The sequence below is a fragment of the Anolis sagrei genome, chromosome 3 (genome assembly GCF_037176765.1).
Source record: "Anolis sagrei isolate rAnoSag1 chromosome 3, rAnoSag1.mat, whole genome shotgun sequence".
Taxonomy (NCBI): Eukaryota; Metazoa; Chordata; class Lepidosauria; order Squamata; family Dactyloidae; genus Anolis; species Anolis sagrei.
In genome coordinates this window covers 237,041,326-237,063,956 of record NC_090023.1, presented here as the reverse complement: position 1 = coordinate 237,063,956, position 22,631 = coordinate 237,041,326, and the positions used below count along the sequence as shown (strand labels likewise).

Below are 22,631 nucleotides of genomic sequence, written 5' to 3'. Positions count from 1 at the left end.
GCCCTCCAGGTGTTTTGGACTTAAACTCCCACAATTCCTGCCCATGCCCGATCTACATTGACCATATAGTGCAGTTTCAAATTGCTTTATATGACAATGTAGATGGGGCCTAGGACTTCTTCCTAATGTGTAATTGCAAATTCCTTTATTGTAGTCGAAATTGTTCGTCTGTGTAATTGCAAACAAATAATTGTGGCTGACACCCAACAATTGTGGCTGACACCCAAGCATAATTCCTAATGTTTTACTAGATGATTTGGGAGCCAGATGAATATAGCTGTCCTTCCAGTAAATACCAAGTGAAAACATCCTGAAATAAACGTGTTTACTCATCTTTCCTTTACTACAATTGTACTTAAGGTGTAGTAAAACAAAACTAATACATCTAGTAGAATTTTTTGTAATGCTGTTGATTGGCTAAAGGAAGCACTATGTTTCCAAAAATATATTTTTTATAGTAAGCTCTTATTTAATAGCTTATCAAGAGTTAATTGGGATAATATCTTGATAGGATATGGTTGATAAATATGATTAATATCTGTCCTACAAAGTTTTTTGGTGATTTTTATTGACATGAAATCATCTTTAACATAGTGCAGAGAAAGTTCAAGAAATCATTGCATGGCTGAAGGCTCATCCTGTTAGTTCGCTGTCACGCTCTTCTTGTGATTTACACATTCTGGATGCTGCTATTGTTGAAAAGATTGAAGAAGAAATAGAAAAGTGCAAGGTACTTCTTTAAGAATTTAAGGGATAACTCTAATAATTAGTATTTAGGATTAAGAATGTAATTTTTTCTGGATATTCCTTTGATGTTCAGTGAACTGACACAATATTTTCAGCTTTATTTTAGATTTCAGCCTGCTTCAAATGTTAATACTAAGGAGTTCATCAGACTTTTACATGACAATTTGACTTATCATTTACATAAGTAATCATCCAATGGTTCTTCAGGAAATGCGAAACAGTATCCATTACAGAATGTTGTACCCTATAACTAGGGTGGCTTTGTTGAAAGTGCTTGTTTTTCAATAGCAGCTCTACCTTGCAACCAATATAACGACACATTCACTTAGTAATATAATATTTCATGAGATTTGAAGGGCTCCAAATAAGATATTTTGAGATTAGAGTTGAATATATTGTGTTCTTCTGGAATTAGAATGTCTTCTGTGAGACATAACTCTTTGCCTTTTTAATACACTGCTTAGAGCACACATGTAAAAGTTAAGTAAAGAACATGTTTCATTAATTAGACTGTTGAATGTTACCAATATAAATTGTGTTGTGTAGAGAGAAAGGGTGAGGATAGAGTTTCGAATGAGAAGGTGGGTTCTGTAATTTTGTAAGACTGTAATAATCCAATAATATTTTCACCTCTTCATTTTTGTATTCCTTATAGCAAAGAAAAAGTAATAAGAAAGTGCGTGTGACAGTGAAACCTCATTTGTTATACAGAGTAAGTTTTGCTGATTTATAAAATACCAAACATAGTTTTTAAATGAAAGTCTGAATATATTGTAAAAGAATTTACTGCAATTCCTTTGAATAAATAATAAGTAAAGGTTTCCCCTGACATTAAGTCTAGTTGTGTCCAACTCTGGGGGGGTCATGCTCATCTCCCTTTCTAAGTTGAAGAGCCAGCGTTGTCCTTAGACACCTCTAAGGTCATGTGGCCAGCATGACTGTATGGAGCGCTGTTACCTTCCCGCCTAGCATGTTTTCGAATAGCTAGGTTGCCAGAAGCTGGGCCTACCAGTGGGAGCTCACCCCATTCTGCGGATTCGAACTGCCAACCTTTCGGTCAGCAAGTTCAGCGGTTAAATTCATTATTTCTGGTAATAATAATAATAATAATAATAATAATAAACAACCTTTATTCGTATACTGATCTATCTCCCCGAGGGGCTCAGGGTAGTTTGCAGCATGGTAAAGCATTGCAATTACCGATGTAAAAACATACAAAAAGTCATTATAAAAAGTATAAACATAGTATTATATAACGATTGAACATATTTAAAATTTAAAAGCCAGTTCAGTACTAATTACATTGGGCAGTTCAGCTTCCAATGGCCAAGATTCCAAAGTGGCCCTCGACAACTATGAGACAACACTTGTGTAGTCAAGTGTTGTTCTATCTATAATAGTGAAAGATTGAAGATAACAAGCATTTCACACCAGTTTATAATCAGAAGGTTTTTTTCTCCCAACTATACATATATTCTTAAATGGTTACATTGATTATAAGTATGGTGCTGGCAATCTGGTCTGCATAGACTAGCCCAGGTGTGGGCAAACTTTGGCGTTCCGGGTCTTTTGGACTTTGGTTCCCACAATTCCCAACAGCCTGTTAGGAATTGTGGGAGTTGATGTCCAAAACACCTGAAGGGTCGGAGTTTGGCCATGCCTGGTATAAGATCATGTTTGGTCCTGGTCACTTTGAGCCTTTCATCATTATCAATCTAGTCTCCATATTATATGTACTCATGAAACATGCGGGGTTGGTATTTCTAGAAATATAAATCATTGATGTTGTTTCACAGTTTCACAGTTAAACATATATGACTACTTCTACTATCTCTTAAATTTTATCCTAGTCATTAGAACAACAGCATGGAATTATACCAGATCGTGATGCAGATTATCGTCTCTTTGACCGTGTTGTTAATGTGAGAGAGAACTTTTCAGTTCCCCTTGGACTTCGTGGGACCATTATAGGAATTAAAGGAGGTTATTACTTGTCTTTGACTTATGGATAGTCTCTTTGTTTTTAAAATACTGTGTAAGTAGCTTAATATGACTGGAACACAAGAATGCTTTATTTTAAAAACATTTAATGTAATGTCATGAAGGATGAAATTAATCTGTGCAGCGGGGATTTTTCAGTTCCTTTTTTTCTACTGCATGTCATGAGGGCCTTCAGGAGAGTTGAAACAATTCTAAATAGCAGGAACAGTTGTGTATGGTTTTGTACATAGGAATGACTAAAATACAGCCTGCAAGACCCATGTGGTACTACTCAGTGTTGCCTCATATGATCACTTCCACTTCCTACTTTCCCCCATCTCCTAACAGCAAATCACAGCAGCACAAATCTTGGAGAGAAGAGAGGAATGTACTCTTAAATTGTAGTACTCCCTCCCAGTATGTTTTAAGCCTTGAAACCATCTGAAGCATATCCTCAAAAGTATAGGGAAGGCAAAAATGTTCCTATTCTCAGAAGTTTTCCCCCCTACTGTAGAGAGACAGAAGAATTGTCCAAAATCAAGTACATTTTGTTTACATAGAATTAATTGCATTCCACAATTTTGCATTTTCTTCATGAACCTTGGGCTCCAAACTGTTGTTATCTAAACCCATGTTTGCTTGTCTTATATGAGTAGCAATGATAACTTATTTTTGTAGTGCTATTGGCATGTGCCAGTTCTTTTAGGCAGCAGAGAATGAAGTAAATAGAAAAATAAACTATTTTCTCTGGCAAAAGCCATGGTCAATGCAGAAAAAAATGTCATCCTTAGGGAGAGCCCCGCTTCTAGTCATAGCTCTGCTTTTTAAAACATTTGCCATCAAACTTCTCATGCCTCTTCAGGAATTTGCTTCAGATCTTTTTTCTCCTTTAGTCAGCTTGCTATCCAGGCATGCAGGAGTAAAATCCCCTTCCAATACTTTTGTTGGAGGGATCTAGGAATAGTCATACGGGGTATTGTGCATTCCTGCATGTTCAAAATTCTCTCCTAGAAAAGAGTACTAAAGATCCTGTGAAACTCCTGACAAGATCTACGCCCAACCCTCATCCATTGACCTACTATATTCTTGCCTACACTACAGTTAAACCCATCAGCAGCTTAAGTGGTGGTGCATATGACTTTGTGCCGTCTTTCTAGGCTTGTACCCAAGCAGGAGCATTCCAGGCCTCCATATGCCCCTGGGATGAGTGTGCTGATGTCAGTGCTGATGGCAACACAGCAGGAGCTCAGTCTCAAAAGGCTGCAGGTCCCTGAATTTTTTTTAACTCTTCAACCCATCACCCTCAGGAAACAAGTAGCTATTCTTGGGAGTTTATTCAAGAAGAGATGGTGCAACAAGGAATGCTCTCCATTCAGAAGTATCTATGATTTTTTTGGTCGTGAGCAAGTAGTCCCAACTCCCAGACCTGATCTATGCTTTTGGTTAATTCATTCTCCTGTAAGGTTCAAGGAATTGTTTTCCAGATTTTTTCCCACTCTCGTCCCAAATTTAAGAGATATGCAGCAGGCACTATGAACAAGCCCCATGTGCATCCAAATAAAGATAGATAGATAGATAGACAGATAGACAGATAGACAGATAGACAGATAGATAGATAGATGGATAATTGTGCTCCAATTCTTAGTATTCTGTAAGGTGTGGGCATAGATAGAAATGATCCCAGCTGCTGTGTTGACCAGGAAGACAATGAGCTTGTGGTCCTCCAGGTGTTTTGGACTTCAGCTCCCAGAATTCTTGGCCCTTGGGCAACCTAGCCAGGGCTTCTGGGAGTTGGAGGGCCAAACATCATGAGGGACGGGGAGGGCACACGTTTGACACCTCTGAGCTAAATAATGTTTGAAATGCAGGATGTATCAGCTCCTAAATGGCATTTCCAATCCCCTATGTAGCTCTGACTGGCATAAATCCTGCAAGTTAATATGTTAGTATTTGAATAAAGAAATTATTTTTCTGTGATTTCTTCATTTGTGTGAAATAGTGGTTGCTTATCATCCATATTTCTTTTCAGCCAGCAGAGAGTCTGATGTGCTGTATGAAGTCCTGTTTGATGAAGAGTTTCATGGTGGATTGACAATAAGGTTTGTTGGAGAGAGCTACATCATTTCCATCTTTTTCCATTTCCATTTATGTAGGCCCTATAGAAAGTGGAAATATTGAATAGGAAAATGTATTGTAAGCAAACTTCTTTACCATTCATATTTCATTAATCTGCCTACCCCAACACTTTAAAAAATGATACATTTTCAATTTATATATTGGAAATTGAGGTCAAGAGTACCTACAGTAGATCAGCCAGTATTCCTCATGAATATAGGATCTAAAGTCGGGTTTCTTAGGTTAAAGTTATGTGTGCATTATTCTCAGGTTCATTTTCTAACATTTTCATGTTTTGCTATTTTGCATTGGCATGAATAAACCAACTTTCATCAGCTTTATTTCTTCTTGTAGGAGTTCACCTGCCAGAGGATATCGCATGCCATCTAGTGCCTTAATTAACCTTTCTTATGGCAATCGGTCTGAAACAGGAAATCAGAAGCTAACTGCCATAGTCAAACCTCAGCCAGCTGTGAGTCCCTACAGCTCATATTCACCTGAATCATTTTCTGTATCTTCACAAAAAGCACATCTAGGAGGTCTGAATCATTCCCCTCGTTCCCTCTTTGTTCCAACTCGAGTAAGTTCATATTTAGTTATTCCTGAAATTATGTCACTGAAAATGAAGCTGTTGCTAAAAGTAGATCCCCATGGATGCTAAATCCAGTTTTACATGGTAAAGTTTAGACAGGATGAATGCTAATCAACTAGACCAGACTTGAGCAGATATGCATTAGAATGTCCCAGTATAATTATGGCAGATGAAAGGGAGCAAATTGTATGTAAAGCAAATAGATATTCTTCTCAATTATTTAATTTGATTCAATAACTAATAAATAAACACTGGCCATGTTTATTTGGCATATCGTTGTGTTGCCCAGAAAGGTTCTTAGCTGAGTAAGGAATAATTTAAAGACCAAGAAGAGACTTGAGAAGTTATTCCATCTTATTCTGTTCTCTAGCAACTGAATGGAAGGCAGCACAACAGTCTCAAGGTTGAAAACCAGGGCGATTCTGGGTCCCTCCAGAAAGGAGCGTATTCAGGTGGCAATGAAAAATATAAAGTAAGTTGCATGTTGTTTATTTTCTTAGTGTATGGAAGTAAATTGAATTGCATTTGGATGAGAAAGAACTTAGGAGTTTCCTACAGAAGTTTTTTAAAAAAACCTTGGTGTATCTACCTGTATTAAATTTTATTTATTGTTATTGTTATAATTTACCTCATTTTTCTGTGCCTTAAAGAGAATAGCCAAAACAGAAAATTGTGTGATAAGTGAAAATGCAACATTAAGATATCTGTAAATATTATAACAAACAGATAAGCGTAAAAGAAAGATCACAACCAGTAACAGTAAGCAAAAGTAATACTGAACAAAATCACTTATCAATGTAATAATCAAGGTGGTCTTGATTTCCCCCATGTATCACTGCATATCTATATACATTAAATGAGTGCATCTTTCATATTTACTGCTAGGGCTGCTATTATTATTATTATTATCATCATCATCATCATCATCATCTTTATACCCTTCCTTTCTCCTCATGGGGACTCAAGGTGGCTAACAATAATAATAATAATACTTTATTTGTAGTCCGTCCTATCTCCCCAAAGGAACTCGGAGTGGCTTCACAGTCATATTGATACTTCAGATATTGATGCCTAGAATAGATCCACTGAAATCAGTAAGAGTTAAGTTGGTCGTCACCAACTAAATTTACCCATTAATTTTAGTTGGGCCGAGCTTTAGCACAGTAGGTTAATCACCATGCTGCAATAAATCTTGCCAACCGAAAGGTTGACTGTTTGAAGCCCAGATCAGGGTGAGCACATCTCACCTTTAGCCCAGCTTTTGCCTATCTAGCAGTTCAAAAACAAATGCGAGTAGATAAATAAGAACCACATTAAGGCAGTGAGGCATTTTAGACACAGTGCTTTGATCAGAAAAAGGAGGAAGTTTATGAACAAAGAAAGCTCTTCAGCAAGGAAGTGGAACAACAACACCCCCTGTGGCCAGAACCAAGCACAGCCTCCAAAGATGCCAAAAGATGGGGAAAGCCTATAAATACCTCTATCTGTTGTCTGTCTTGTCATTGTATAATCAGCACTGAATGTTTGCCGTATTCTGTGATCTGCCCTGAGTCCTCGTCGGAGTGAGAAGGGCGGAATATAAATACTGCAAATAATAAATAAATATTACTTGGACTTGCATGTAACTTCATAAGCTAAAGAATGGAGTAGGGCCAGTTGAATTTTTTAAAAAAAATTGATTAATCCCATATTGGGTTAATTCAAAAATGGCGGCTACTTTAAAATAGAAGCTAAATGTTGTGTAAACAAGAATATAGTTTCCACTAAATTCTGAAAGCCTAGAAATGATAGAGCAACAGTAACAGCTACTTCTAACCCAGGTACTACATGTAACCTCTGGATATTTAATAGGGAGAGAGAGAATGGAAGATCTTGTGTATTTGGAGACGAATTGAGGTTCTCTGGTCTTTAAAAAAGAGAGAAATAATAGAAGTTTTAAGAGAAGAGTTCATTCAGAACTCTTCTCTTAAAACTTTTATCTATTATTTCTCTCTTTACATGAATCTGTCTTGTCAAGTAGAACCTTTTTATGTGTGAGTGAATTTAGTTATAGGCCATTATGGTTCAAAAATAAAGAATGAAAATAATGTATACCAATACCCCTTGAAAATGGTCAGAGTGGAAAAGCCATTAAGCCACCTAAGTGGAAGTTACCTGGCTGGCTCTGTTTTAATTAATTCCTGAACACAGCCTGTTACTACATGAAGGCACAATCTCACTTTTTCTCTCATTTGTTGAAATTAATACAAAGCAGATTTTGCTTATATGAATCTGTGTTATTTTTCTTTTCCAACAACCTCAGAATAAACAAGATGATGAATTTTGCAGCATTTGGCAAACTTTGCAGAGCTCTGGGAAGCCTCACCCTACTCAACAAAATAAGCACGAAAAGGTTAGTTTCCATTGTGAGGTGAATGTGAAGTGGAAGTGACACGGAATGCAAGATTTTGTACTAAAACAAATCTTTTTCCGTAGGGTGGAATGTTACCTCAGTCTATAAAGCTGAATACCAGTGGCCAGTTCTGCAAGCCAGGCTTTAATGAAAGTAGCTTCAGAGGTCACCAAAGAAAACAAGAATCGTTTAAGAAATGTAAGTATAATGTGTTGTCAAAGGCTTTCATGACCGGAATCACTGGATCTCTGTGAATTTTCCAGGCTGTATGGCCATGAGGATGCCTTCCATAGATGTGGGTGAAACATCAGGAGAGGAAGCGTCTGGAACATGACCATACAGCCCAGAAAACTCACAGCAACCCAATGTAAGTATATTTATTCAAATATTTTGGTCTTCCTTTATTAGTTGGGAGGTCCAGTTTTAGAAAGTATTTAATTTTTGGAGATACATTCTACTGCTATCCTAAGTAATTTTTTGGGTCAGGAGCAACTTGAGAAACTGCAGGTCACTTCTGGTGAGAGAGAATTGGCCGTCTGCAAGGACTTTGCCCAGGGAAAGCCCAAATGTTTCATGCTTTACCATCCTGTGGGAAGCTTCTCTCATGTCCCCGCATGGGGAGCTAGAGCTGACAAATGGGAGCTCACCCTGCTCCCCAGATTCGAACCACCAACCTTTCGGTCAGCAGTATCAGCCGGCACAAGGTTTTAACCCATTGTGCTACCAGGGGCTCCATCCCAAGTGACACTTGATGTAAACAGGTGAAACTGCCATTATAGCCCTAACATTCGTAGTTCTAAGAAACATCTGCCATATTCTCTTTTTGCTCATATAGTCATGTCCAGTGCTTTGAATTGTACTCAGAAATGCACTAGTAGCTAGTGAAGCTTTTTATCGAAGGAATTACACTATGTAACACTATTTTTGTTCCCGAGTTATAAATGTCTTTTCCTAATTGGTTCTATCATAAAAATGTGGGAAAAGTTTATTAAACTGCAAAACTTGGGTTTTGTGGGACATCTTGCCGCACATTTTGCTATAGTTTTCCAGTGAATATTTCATTGAGTCCTAATCAACTACTTTCAAAGCAAGTACTACACAATTAAACAGGAAATAACACTTTCAAACCAGGGGAAAACATTCTTCAGTTTTTGTTACATAGTGTTATATGATTGCTTTAGAAGTCTTTTTAACTCTGGTGCAATGAGTAAGATAATGAATTTTGTATTTGTAGCCAAAGAAGAATCTAAAGATCCAAGAAATGAAGGTCAAACACACAAAGTATCAAATAAACAGGTAATTATAACTGTATGCAAACTCTGATAAATATAGCCCTGTTAATTTCTATCCTGGACCACTTGGTTACTTTTCTATTAATGGAAGAATACATTTATTCAAAACCTTCTTAATGCATAATTTTGGTGGTTAATGTGTTGTCGGAGGCTCTCATGGTCAGAATAACTAGGTTATCGTGAGTTTTCCGTGCTGTATGGCATGTTCCAGAAGCATTATCTCCTGACATTTCTCCCACATCTATGGCAGGCATCCTTAGAGGTTGTGAGGTTTGTTGGAAATAAGGAAAGGGGGGTTTAAATATCTGTGGAATGTCCCAGGTGGAGAAAGAACTCTTTCCTGCTTGAGGAAAGTGTGAACATTGCAGTTCATCACCTTGATTAGCATTGAATAGCCTTTTACCTTCAAGGTTTGGCTGCTTCCTTGCCTGGAAGACTCCTTTGTTGGGAGTTGATTAGCTGGCCCTGATAGTTTCATGTCTGGAAGTCCCCTGTTTTTAGTGTTGTTCTTTATTTATTTTTAATACTGATAGCCAGATTTTGTTCATTTTCATGGTTTCCTCCTTTCTGTTGAAATTCTCCACATGTTTGTGAATGTGGACAATTTTAGTGGTTAGTTTGATTCTCAGAACCATTTCTTAAATGACTCACAGTGATGCTGCCACTTCTCATGAATCTTGAAACAAGATCCAAACAATCATGAAGTGATACTGTATACTACATTGGCATTTCTTAAGGATCAGTCTCCTTTCTCCAGTTTCTTGCCCTGTAGCATTACACTTTTGAGAGCAATTTGATAATATGTCATACAGTAAGAAACTATACAAAGGAAACAAAATGACAACAATAGAACTTGGACATAAGAAACCATTTAGCTGTTTCTAAAGTACATGCTTAGCTTTGGGGTATGGTTGAGGTGGGTAAATGGCTTTCAAGATCCCAGTTAGAATGACAGAATGAATGTTTCTAACAGATCAGTATATTAAAAATTGCAGCTTCAGAGATATGGCCTATTTAAGTACCTGGAATAGGAGTTGTATAGATCTGGCTAATGAAAATGAATCAGGTAGTGCAGTCCATTGAGGATTGAACTACAACATTGGGAGATCAGGGTTCGAATCCCTGCTTGACAGTGGAAACCCACTAGACCAGTAGTTCTCAACCTGGGGTCCCCAGATGTGTTTGGCCTTCAACTCTCAGAAATCCTAACAGCTGGTAAACTAGCTGGGATTTCTGGGAATTGTAGGCCAAAAACATCTGGGGACCCCAGGTTGAGAACCACTGCACTAGACGATATTGGGCAAATCACAGTTTTTCGGCCTTAGAAGCAACTCCTCTGTGGAAGAATCTTGCCAAGAAAACCTTGTAAAACCGATTTGAAGGCACACAACAAACTGAAAGTTTTAAAGTTGGTTTTGCATTTAGCATCTTGTTTATAACTACTTATAATAGTCATCGCATTAAAACTATTAAAACTAAAACATAAAAGAATCAGATTTTTAAATACTGTTTGCTTTTTTATGATTTACATTTAATCTAACCTAATCTATTTCAGAATGTTGCAGGTGCTAACAAGTATGTGAAGCTTTTGAAGAGGAACGAAAGTCCAAGTATCCCAGTAGAACAAAAGTTGGAAGTTGATCCCAGTGTAACAGAGAAGGTAGGACACAGCTAACTAAACATTCACATGTCCTTTAGAATATTTGGGGGGGGGGGGGGGGAATGCAGTAGGACTGTTACATATTAATCACTGAAATCTTTTGTTTATTTCACGGAGCTTTTTTAAATATGGGATTGCATCTCACTCCGGATTTGACATTTTGTTTATGAGCATAATGTGATGCATCTGAAGAGGAGTTGGAGAATGTTGTAGTGATTGATGGCAGGATCTTCCGTACAGTTCTGAATGTGATTATGAACCTTCTTCCATGTTTTTAAACTGTAAGCCATTAGATTCTCAAAGAAACTTTTAACTGCAAGGCCATGCTGTCTTGAATTTCATGATGGGAGAAAGCAGGATATACTGTACAACAGTGGTTCTCAACCTACAACTCCCAGAAATCCCAGCCAGTTTACCAGCTGTTAGGATTTCTGGGAGTTGAAGACCAAAAACATCTGGGGACCCCAGGTTGAGAACCACTGATGTATAAGCTGAGTTTTTCAGCCCTTTTTTAGGCTGAAAAAGCCCCCTTCGGCTTGTAGTCGAGTCAGAGTTATTTATTATTTTACTCTGTTGTTGTTGTTGTTGTTGTTGCTGTTGTTACATTTATTATTTACTCCTTTATTATTACTACATTTATTTATTTTACTCTATTGTTATTATTGGATTTACATTAGTTCACTCTATTATTATTATTATTATTATTACATTTATTTATTTTTCTCTCATTATTATTGGCAATATACGTAAGCACATTTACATTGAAGGAGGTTAGAATAATGGTTTAATCAGAGTTGGACAGTCTTATTTTAAATTACAGTTGTATGTAAATATTCAAAAACATTTAACCTATGGATGCCAAAATTAATGTAATTGTATTGGTATCTATTTTTATTTCTGCATTTCCTACCCTCAGCTTATACTTGAGTCAATACGTTTTCCCAGTATTTTTGTGGTAAAATTAGGTGCCTCGGCTTATATTTGGGTCGGCTTATACTCAAGTATATATGGTAAAGGAAATACAAAAATGAGTAAATAAATTAATATATTATTGGACATTACACACACACACTACACTTTTGTAAATAGAGTTATCTTTAATACTGCAATGCAAGAAGCTGTGCTGTGTATATGTGCATAGTAGAACGCATGTGAATCACGTTCACTGTCTCTCCAACAAAGTAAATATGTTAAAGAATTTATGTGGAGAAAACTGTACTAAATACTGTGATTGGGAAAAACCTTTTAAGTAATATGAGCCATATTACTTGAGAGTGAATGGGTATTAAGACCACCAGATCAGTTCTGTTAATTTTTGATGAAATTTGGTCATACCTAATTTTTTTCTTGATGGTGTACTTCCAATTAGTATCTATCAATATGTACCCCTTAGAATGGATCTGAACTTGAAGACATCTTGGCATCTTTGAAAATCTTCAAAGAAAAGGAAGTAAAATCATCTTACTCCGAGGAGCCAGCAAATGAAGAGCACTTGTCTCCACAGTCTTTTGCTATGGTTTGTATATGGTGCTGTTTTACTTACAGAATTAAGAGCTAGTCTCCTTGGTTTCTTTTTTAAACTGAAGGGGAACATCATGCATAAACAGATTAGTATGATAATACTCTCAATTTTCACTGTGTCTGTAGCTCTTTACTTTTGATGCCTTTTGCAGAAAGGGACACAGATGCTCAAAGAAATTTTGAAGATAGATGCTTCTGACACAACTGAAGGGAAGACCGCAGTGAAAGAAGTTTCTGCTTCTCCTGGAAGACAAGATCCTTATGGATCTGCCTCACAACACAGGCACCCAAAAAAGATGGGTAGGTAATTAAAATATTGGAATTACTTGGTGTGCATATTTAAAAGTAATGTTAGCTTTTTTATGTAATGTTTTTCAACCTCTGACATTCAAGTAAGTTGAGCTACTCTTTTCAAACACTGATGCTCTTCTTCATTGACAGCCGCTTTCATGAGCAAATCCCCCAGTGCAGGAGGGTTTCCGAACACTCAAGGCATGGAAACTGGAGGCCACCCTCCTCTTGGACCACCAAACCCATTGTCCACACCAGTATCTGAGCTGTCTCGCCTTTGTTCTCTTTTTGGAATGCTGCCACCAGATTTTTCATTTCTTAGAACCCCACAGGTAAGCTCAATTGTAAATGATAGGTTCTACTGAAAAGTGAATTAGTTACTATGACCCCAGAAGGTAATATTTGATTCATTGCTCAGAAGACCACAAGCTTAGTTCTTTAAACATATAACACGTTCCAACAAAAAAAAAGCTTGGCATCGTATTTTTAGGTCTTTCCTGGGGCTATTTGGGACACTCCCAGCAAATTGCATTGGATAGATCATATCAGCTCTAGTTTCTTAGATATGGTTATAATGATTTTTATGGGTGAGCAGCTGAAGACTAGTAAATGGCATATGGTCTGTATCTCAAAACTAGAGCCAATAGGGGGCAACTGTTGCCATTTTTGGAATCAGCAGCTCAAATATATCCAGAAACGAGGCTAACATTTGCAGCACCAAAATGTGTGTTGGCCAGTGTAATAAATACTGGGACAAATTACATGAGTTTCATAAACTTTGTAGATATTATATTCCCCCATTGTTTACATACAAATCAGGAGGAGTTACATTTGATATGCACAGATATATGTCTCAGCATGACTCACATCCAACTCTCAGGCCTGAAAAAGTTGAGTGCCCTCTGCATTGGACTAGAGTATCTTTTCATGTCAGAAATATTAAAAATTAACTAGATATTTTTAATTACAAAAACATGAGTCAAGCACTGAAAGGGTTAAATGGATGCAGTGACTCAGGAAAGGCTGTAGTTCTATATAAGCAGGTGTGCTTAGTAGCCATCAAAGAGAAGCTTCAGTGGGAGAAAGGCCTCAGTGTTAGTTCACCACAGTGTAAGAGAGGTCTCAGTATGAGAAGGCCTCAGTGCGAGAAAGGCCTGTCTTAGTAGGCCTCAATAGGCCTCAGTGTAAGAGAATGCCTCATTGTGAGAGAAACTCCAGCTCCTGTGTGAAGCCTGCTGTGTGTAAAGCTACAGTGTGAAGCTCCTGCGTAACTTTTCTGTGAGGGGAGGCTGTGTGAGAGCAAAGCTGTTTATCTGCATGAGAAAGAAGCCCACCATGGAGGCAAAGAAGGAATTGTAAAGAACTTTATTTGTGTTATGGAAACCTTGTTCTTGTAAATAGTGCAACCATATTATTTTACTACATAGAAAAGCCTCCTATGGAAGATATAACATTGGTCTGTGTGTTTTTGTTCCTTTTATCACTGGTGCTGGGTCATGTTGCTGCTAATAAGTTACTGTGCTGTACATTCACAAAGAGGGTCTTTTGTTAATAAGCCCACTTGCCCCACAATTAAGTTGTACTTACTTAGTAATGTCTGCATGCAACTAGGATAGACACTTCTAATAGAAGAGATCTCATCTTATACAAAAATGTGGCCTTAGTTCTGTTCTATAGGGCTGGAGAAGTCTCTCGAGTAGATCTATGGTGTGTACATGAAGCATAACCAGGGAGGAGGAAAAATGGGAAGTCCCATTACATGAATGATAGTCAATTTTCTCATGACATTAGATGTCATCTTTTATATGTAATGTGATAAACTGCTGATCCTTGAGTAATCTTTGGGAAGAAACAAAGAGATTACTAATGTGTGTGTTTTTAAGTTTTTCTTTTTCTGTAGCAGTTTGTATAAAACATTGTCAACATCAACTTGTTTATATTCCATAGACAATGACAGTTTGTCAAGTAAAATTGTCAAACGGCTTATTAGTACATGGACCTCAGTGCCATTCTGAAAACGAAGCCAAGGAGAATGCTGCATTGTTTGCTTTACAACAGTTGGTGAGTTCAGTCGTCACAATGCTTTACCAAACCCAGGAATGTCTTTCTTCCTTCATTAGGCATTTACAATAATAATTCCTTCTTTTATGCAGAGCACGATTGGGATGAACTATCCACTGCCACAAGCACCTGTATTTCCAAATTATGCACCTGTGGGACCTCTTGTGCCACCTGGATCTATTCCTCCAGTCTTCACCCAGCACAGTGGTAGGTCTTTCATCTTATTTTAGTGTTTATGTGCATTTGGGGGGGGGGGGGGGCGCTCTGGTTCTAGTCCTGTATGCAGACATCAGTCTAAAAGTGCTCAATTTGAATCAATGTCAAAAATGTGATAAAATGAGACTTTACTTGGAGGGAAGAAGAAAAAAGGGGGCTGGCAGAAAGATGCATTGCAAGGAAATGACAGAAAGGGGGAGATACATGGTTTTGCTTGGCGGCATGCTTTTCCCAGCAAGAAATACCTAAGAGCATGTGGACCTCAACCAAAAGAAGGGTCCTGGTCCCTCTTGTAAACTATAAGAACATTTATATGTCTCACTATCTCAGAGTGTGATGGAGGATCCTTATCTGGAAGCTTTTAAACTGAGGTCGGATGGCCATCTGTTTGGGATTGCTTTGATTGTGCTCTTCCTGCATAGCAGAATGGGGTTGGACTAGATCAGTGTTTCACAACTTTCCTAATGCTGTGACCCCTTAATACAGTTCCTTATATTATGGTGACCCCCAACCATAATATTATTTCCGTTGCTACTTCATAACTATCATTAGCTACTGTTATGAACTGTAATGTAAATATCTGATATGCAGGAAGTATTTTCATTCACTGGACCAAATTTGGCACAAATACCTGATACACCCAAAATTGAATACTGGTGGAGTTGAGGGCTGTGTGTGATGTTGTCATTTGAGATGTATAGTTCACCTACAATCAAAGAGCATTCTGGACCCCACCAACAATAGAATTGGGCCAAACTTCCCACACAAACCCCCATGTCTTAAAGGGACTTGCTGGCATGAGGCTGTCTCCAGCCTTGCACACTCTCCCTCACCCACCCACACATACACACCATGCTGCCATGCACGCCTACTGTCCCCTCCCCACTTGGAGTCTCAGAAGCAGCCCCCCCCCCTTGGCTAAGAGGCTGACCAATCACAGCAGAGGAGGGCTTTTGGTGAGAGGATTCGCTGTCTGTTTCCAAAAAGGAAGAGAAAGAGAGGCGGAGATCTTCAGCATTCTCTGCCAAAGGGATTCCTAAGACCATGAGAAATACATGTTTTTGTATGGTCTTTGGTGATCCCTCTGAATCCTCCTCGTGACCTCCCCTAGGGGTCCCGACACCCCCTCCCCCCATTGAGAAACACTAGACTAGATGGCCCTTGGGGTCTCTTCCAACTTTTCTGTAATTTTATGAAGTCTGCACTTTGCAGTCACATTAATACAAAATGTTTTGTGGCAAAGATCAAATCAGATTTCTCCAGAGCTGAATCTGAGAAGGTGGGAGAAGAAAGCTATTTTTTCCAGTTAGTATCATAATCTGAATCTAGCGAATTATTTTCACAGCTAATATGTTCCCTTCACCCGCTCATGCGTTTGGCTCCATGCCATGGGGAACTCCACTGCCGGTTCATGGCAAACCTTATTATGCCAATCCGTATCCTGGAAACGTGCCTTTTATGGCTGGTGTACCAGTTGGAACACACAACCAGTTTATACCTTTGCAGGTAAGTTTTGCGATGTCCACATCCCACTATATACAAAACTTTCCATGCTTCTCACATGTTAGAATGGTAAATGTAAGTCTTTTTTTCCAAAGGTAACTAAAAAAAGGGCTGCAAACAAGATGAACTCTGAATCCAAGGAGTTCCCAGCTTCTCCTCAAGACACACAGTTAAAGAACGAGCATCTAGTATCTGACAGTACAAAACTGCATCTCCAGGATCATTCTTCAGATTCTTTAAGATCTCCACCGCAGACTGCTCTGTCAGGGATGTTATTTCAAGAGAAAATGGCTTCTTCAAACTCAGTTGCATCTCGTAAAAAATCAACACCAAATGTTTCTACCAAGAGAAAGCCAAGAAAATTAGCTGTGAATTTTGGTGTACCCAAATCTTCAGAATAAGCATAGTATTCTGATGACTTTATTTTTCCATTACGTTAAAAGACAATACTAAACATTTAAGCATAATGACTTGAAAAATGTTTTGAATCGTGAATATCTCCTTTTACTTTGATTATTTTCAATAAGTATTTATGTCCATTGAACAGAGTGATTTAACCTGTTTAATATCCATGAGACATTGAGTTAAAGAAATGACCCTTATCTATTGTGCCTGTTTAACAAGTGTTTTTATGGATCTGCCCCAGGAGATGAGCAATAATATGGAGATGGCAGTCCTAGTTGATAATTGCTTTGTTTAAATTGAGAATTGGAAGCATGGTTGTTGACATTTTGTCTCCCTGTTAATGTTGCTACAACTTCTTTAAGTGGTTTAATTTATATGTCACCTAACATTTTATCTCTATTTTTCAGATCCTTCTGACCGATTACAGTATGATTAGATTTTCACTGTTGTGATACTGACAGCTTTGTTTTTGTGTAAGATTCGTTTCTAGGAATTATGCCAAAGCAGCTTAAGGACTTGGACATTGTCTGACTAAAATTGTTGTAATTAACTGTTTTTAACAAACTGGCACCATTAACAAGCAACTGATGAGGAAACCAGATTATAGATATGCTTCAGGAATGTTTTACTTAAGTGCAAGTATGTTTTTAAAAAGTGTCCCATACTCATTGGAAGCAGTAATGTGAATGACTGACTTTGATAGCTTTTACTGTGGTTCTGGTCTTACTCCAATAACCAAAATGAACACATCCCTCTTGAAGACCTTTTAGTACATTTGTTGATCTCTAAAAGCATATACAGCAGTGGTTTGTAATGTATGGGTCCCCAGATGTTTTGACCTTCAACTCCCAGAAATCCCTAAACTGGGATTTCTGGGAGTTGTAGGCCAAAACACCTCGGGAGCCACAGGTTGAGAACCACTTATATACAGTATTATTTGACCTGGTGTATCCAAAGCACTGATCTTGAATAGTTTGTTTTCATTAATATAAGCAACCTTCTCAATTATTTTTTTAAGTTTTACATTATGAGTTTGGAAGATGCTGCAGCACAGTCTCATACTCAAAAAAGCAAAGTCCTGTCTGAGTGTATAACGTAAGAAAAGTTACCACAGAGATAACTGGTTTGTGGCGGCCAAGCGTTCATAGGGACGTTGCTTATTGATCCTTCATGTCAGCTCTTCCTATCATTGTGAAGCAGAATTCCCCAAGTGTTGGATTGTTCACCCACTAATAGGGAACGTGAGCTGGGATTAGCCTGTTGTAAGACTGGTTAGTTTGACCCTTCCGATGAGGCGACATTGTGCTAGTTCCATATTTAGAGAGGTAGAATTTTAAACTGAAATATGTTAATCTATTACCAGCGTTCAAAATGTCAGGATCTTTTTTTTTTCTTTTTTCTTTTAGCCACACTATCTTGGTGTGTCGGCTGTCAACGCCTCACACCTTGCTTTTTCCAAATTAACTTCCATGTAAGAAAATAATGGTCTGAAGAGTACCATCTTGAGTCTCGGTGTATACATCTCAAAGTTTCCTAAATTTAAGTTTGTGAATGTAAGAATGTATGCATACACCCAGATGCTATTATCACTCTTCAGACTATAGAGCAGGCATCTTCAAACTGCAGCCCTCCAGCTGCTTGGGCCTCCAACTCCCAGAAGCCTGAACGAGTTTGTTCAATTGTCAGGAATTCTGGGAGCTGAAGGCCCAAACAGCTGGAGGGCTGCAGTTTGAGGATGCCTACTATAGTGTATGGTCCTTTCCCTGCATTCAAATTGATGCTCATGTGCAAGCAGAATATTCTTTTTTTAAAGGGGATTGTCACGTTGCAATGTGGGAAAAGAGCATATGTCACAGAATCATAGGCACAGTCCAGCTATAAGTCAAATGTTTTACTCGGTGTTTACTGGAGAACACATGCTTGATATTGGTACAGAGATCTTAAAAGTCAAGATGTCTTTCCACTGCTAGGGTCTGATACAATTTCATTTCTGTGTGACCAGTTAAATCAAGGTCTCTAATACTTTCATCTCTAGCTATTAATGTGGCTACAGATTTTTATGAAAAACAACTCATTAAATGTGCCAACATGTTTAGATGCATCACTCAAAATATATTACTGCTGTCCCTCCACATTTACAGTATAGACATTTGAGAATTTGATTATTCATAGATTTCGTATGTTGTCTCTAGGAATCTCTAGGTTGCTCTGTCTAAACAACTTTTAATCCAGATACTAGCATTTACTTCTCCGATTTCACAAGACTTACATTGATCTCTGTATACTAGAACTAGTCCTATGGAATTGTGAAAAGGCTGTTTTATTTTTTAAAAAAATCAGAACCAGCAGAACTATCATTTTATTGTTATTTTATTGTTATTTTATACCAGGGGATTTGTGATCTCAGTAAAACTGCCAGTCAAGTTTTCATCAGCTTGGTTCTCATCCCAGCAATGTATTGTATATCTTTTCATTGTGTCTTGCTTTAGTTTGTTAATATGAAAAGATCACATCGGTATTAGTTTCCTGTATCCTCGGTGCCCAGTTCCTAGATGTGTATTTTCTCAGATATAAACAATTGGTTTAATACATTTTATTCATAATTTCATTCTGTTTTTTATATTAAAAATAATATGGCTCATTTCTCTCAAAAGGTATTTTGTAAATGCTGGATTTTTTCACTAAGATCTTGTATAGAATAGTATTTTATTATGATCTGAAAGGGAAGACTTTTATGTGCACATTTTATAGTTTCTTTAAAACTGAAAAACAAAAGAACTTTTGTCTATCTGCCAAAAGAAAATGTTTAAATCTGGCATGAACTGACTGCACCAGTGTGTATATTGTTGAGCATTTCAGAATTTTGGCATTTAGTTTGTGCAAAAATATTTTAAATTTGAATGTAAAATAAACCCGAAAAAAGTCATATCTGGAGAGCTTTAATACAATAATTTTATAAAGACTTGCCCATGTCTGCTTGCATTAAAAATGTATACAAACGTTTTGTGTCCAACAATCTTGTGTTTTCTTTGCCAAGGGATTGTCTTGTGAGTTTTGTTAATTGTTGCTTTTCTTTTAAAATATTCCTATCTTTTGGCACGATAGGACTTGTTATTGTGTACTTCCAAATGGGTTTTCATTCATGCCGGCCCAACCTTCCTAATGCCGCAACCCCTTAATACAGTTCATCATGTGGTGGTGACCCCCAACCATCAAATTGTTTTCATTTCTACTTCATAACTGTAATTTTGTTACTGTTAGGAATCGTAATGTAAATATTTGATAAGCAGGATGTATTTTAATTCATTGAACCAAATTTGGCAAAAATACCCGAAACACCCACATTTGAATACTGGTGGGGTTGATTTTGTCATTTTGTAGTTGTAGTTGCTGGGATTTATAATTCACCTACAATCAAAGTGCATTCTGAACTCCACCAACGGTGGAATTGAACCAAACTTGGCACACAGAACTCCCATGACCAACAGCAAATACTGGAAGGGTTTGGTAGGTATTGACCTTGGGTTTTGGAGTTGTAGTTCACCTACATCCAGAGAGCACTGTGGACTCAAACAATGATAGATCTAGACCAGACTTGGCACAAATACTCAGTATGCCCAAATGTGAACACTGGTGGAGTTTGGGGAAAATAGACTTGACATTTGGGAGTTATAGTTGCTGGGATTTATAGTTTACCTGTAATCAAAGAGCATTCTGAACCCCACAATGATAGAATTGGGCCAAACTTCCCACACAAAACCCTCATGACCAACAGAAAATACTGGAGGGATTTGGGAGGAATTGACAGTGATTTAGGTGTGCTCTCCCCTCACCGCTTGGAGTCTCAGAAACAGCCCTCCCCTTGACTGAGAGGCCATCCAATCACAGCAAGAGGAGGGCTTTTGGTGGGAGGATTCAACATCTGTTTCCAAAAAGGAAGAGAAGGACAGATGGAGATCTTCAGCCTTCTCTGCCAAAGAGGTCCCTAAAACCATCAGAAATATATTTTCTGGTGCTCTTTGGTGATTCCTCTGAAACCCCCTTGAGACACCCCCCCCCCCCCGGTTGAGAAACCTATCATGGGGCTTTTCTTGGCAATATTTTGATCAGATGTATTTATTTACCGTATCAGGAGCGAATCAAGGGTATAGTTGTAATGTATTTAAAACAAATAAAACCACAAAGTTTGAAAACTAGGCATTCTATTAAATGTCCTTTGACCCATAGCTGGCCACTTGGAGTGCCTCTGGTGTTGCTCTAAGAAGGTCCTCCATTGTGCATGTGGCAGGGCTCAGACTCTGATCATAATAAGTGGTCTGTGGTTTGCTTTTCTCCACACTTGCATGTCGTGAACTCCACTTTGTGGATCCATTTCTTAAGGTTGGCTCTGCATCTCGTGGTGCCAGAGCGCAGTCTGTTCAGCGCCTTCCAAATCACCTAGCCTTCTGTGTGCCCAGTGAGGAGACTCTCATTTGGTATTAGCCATGGGTTGAGGTCCCAGGTTTTGGCCTGCCACTTTTGGACTCACGCTTGCTGAGGTGTTTTGGTCAGATGAGATTTGCTTTTCCCACAGTTTAATACTCAAGCCATGATACACTGCTGGCCTCTCTGTGTCTTATTTAAGCACATTTACATAACATCCAAAGAAGATCTGAAGCAGGCACACCCATTATCTTTGGAGATTCTAGATCATGCATGGGCAAACTTTGGCCCTCCAGGTGTTTTGGACTTCAGCTCCCACAATTTCTCACAGCCTAATTTCTTTTCAAGGAATCTATTTATTTATTTATTTCGTACGTTTGTACCCCGACCTTCTCACCCCCCGGGGGGGTGACCCAGGGTGGCTTCACAAGCACTCATTCGAGTGCTAACCACAATCATAAGCACTTTTAAAAACAGATCATTAAAATACAGTACATTAAAAATATTTGATTAAAATAACGCTGGTTTAAAATTAGTAGGACAGCCCATTGTCATACATCTCACACTTGAGTCTTATTCCCAATTGCTGCTCCAGTTCAAATGTTTGGTCCCACAACCAGCTTACCTGTCTGAACGTATCTCTCCTTGTGACGATGTGACTTTTATTCTTATGGTTATGTGTTGTTTAAATAGTAGTTAATAAATGGTAAGTATGTAGGATTATATTTTGTTAGAGATGGTGGCAGGTTTGGCTTGAGCTGAGTTGCCATAGCAACGGGGGCGGCGCCAACTGTCACTTCATGGCGCAGCTGTTTGAAAGTGGGCGTCTATGACCAAAGAGTTACAGGAGAGGTAGTTGATCCTGTGGTGTGTGGAAAACCATCAGGAATACTATAGTTAGAGAACTATAGGGAAGACTGGTTCTTTAATATTAAGAATCAGGGTTTGGCTGTGAGCCAATATAGTTAGATAAGTCAGGTGGCTTATTTGTAGTAAAAGAACGCTTGTTGAAGAAAGATATATCTACTCAAAGAAATCTCTTAAAGTCTGTACCTAAAGTTACTCATGAAACCTTACTAATGTAACCTATCAAGATTTGTGCCTCTAGAGAAGAAACATCTAATCTGTTATACTTTGCTTGTTCCAATAAACTTGTTACTGTTCTCCTCAAGCCTTGCCTGATACAGTTTCTCCTAAGTTTAACAGCCTACAAAAGAAGAAAGGTCAAATCAAGAACCAAATTAGAGCTACGCTATCAAATGAATAAATCCTTCTGTAACTAATATTCCCTTTATAAACCAGCTCCTAAGCTGATGTTGATCATTGCCCGGCTTTCCTCACAAATTTGGTGGCAGTAGTTTTACCCTCCTTCACACTCCTTATGTACCATCTAGGATCCTAAGATCTTCTGGGGAGGCCCTGCTCTCAGTCCCA

General features: G+C 38.2%; 1 protein-coding gene across 2 annotated transcripts in view; it reads left to right on the top strand.

Annotated features, from left to right (window-relative positions):
• The window catches only part of XRN1 (5'-3' exoribonuclease 1), a 55,969-nt gene extending 36,195 nt beyond the window's left edge, over positions 1-19,774 (top strand). The window contains exons 27-43 of one of the 2 annotated variants that reach the window (XM_060767791.2): positions 595-730; positions 1,403-1,459; positions 2,598-2,730; positions 4,757-4,826; positions 5,197-5,314; positions 5,805-5,906; positions 7,737-7,826; positions 7,910-8,024; positions 9,061-9,122; positions 10,674-10,778; positions 12,172-12,294; positions 12,452-12,599; positions 12,741-12,922; positions 14,538-14,651; positions 14,744-14,858; positions 16,213-16,373; positions 16,466-19,774. In XM_060767791.2, the coding sequence (XP_060623774.2) occupies positions 595-730; positions 1,403-1,459; positions 2,598-2,730; positions 4,757-4,826; positions 5,197-5,314; positions 5,805-5,906; positions 7,737-7,826; positions 7,910-8,024; positions 9,061-9,122; positions 10,674-10,778; positions 12,172-12,294; positions 12,452-12,599; positions 12,741-12,922; positions 14,538-14,651; positions 14,744-14,858; positions 16,213-16,373; positions 16,466-16,771 (2,137 nt within the window). In that variant the 3' untranslated portion in view covers positions 16,772-19,774. Of the gene's footprint in view, positions 1-594; positions 731-1,402; positions 1,460-2,597; positions 2,731-4,756; positions 4,827-5,196; positions 5,423-5,804; positions 5,907-7,736; positions 7,827-7,909; positions 8,025-9,060; positions 9,123-10,673; positions 10,779-12,171; positions 12,295-12,451; positions 12,600-12,740; positions 12,923-14,537; positions 14,652-14,743; positions 14,859-16,212; positions 16,374-16,465 lie in introns of both variants that reach the window. The other variant, XM_060767790.2, reaches the window with a different exon arrangement.
• The last annotated feature ends 2,857 nt before the right edge of the window (positions 19,775-22,631 follow it).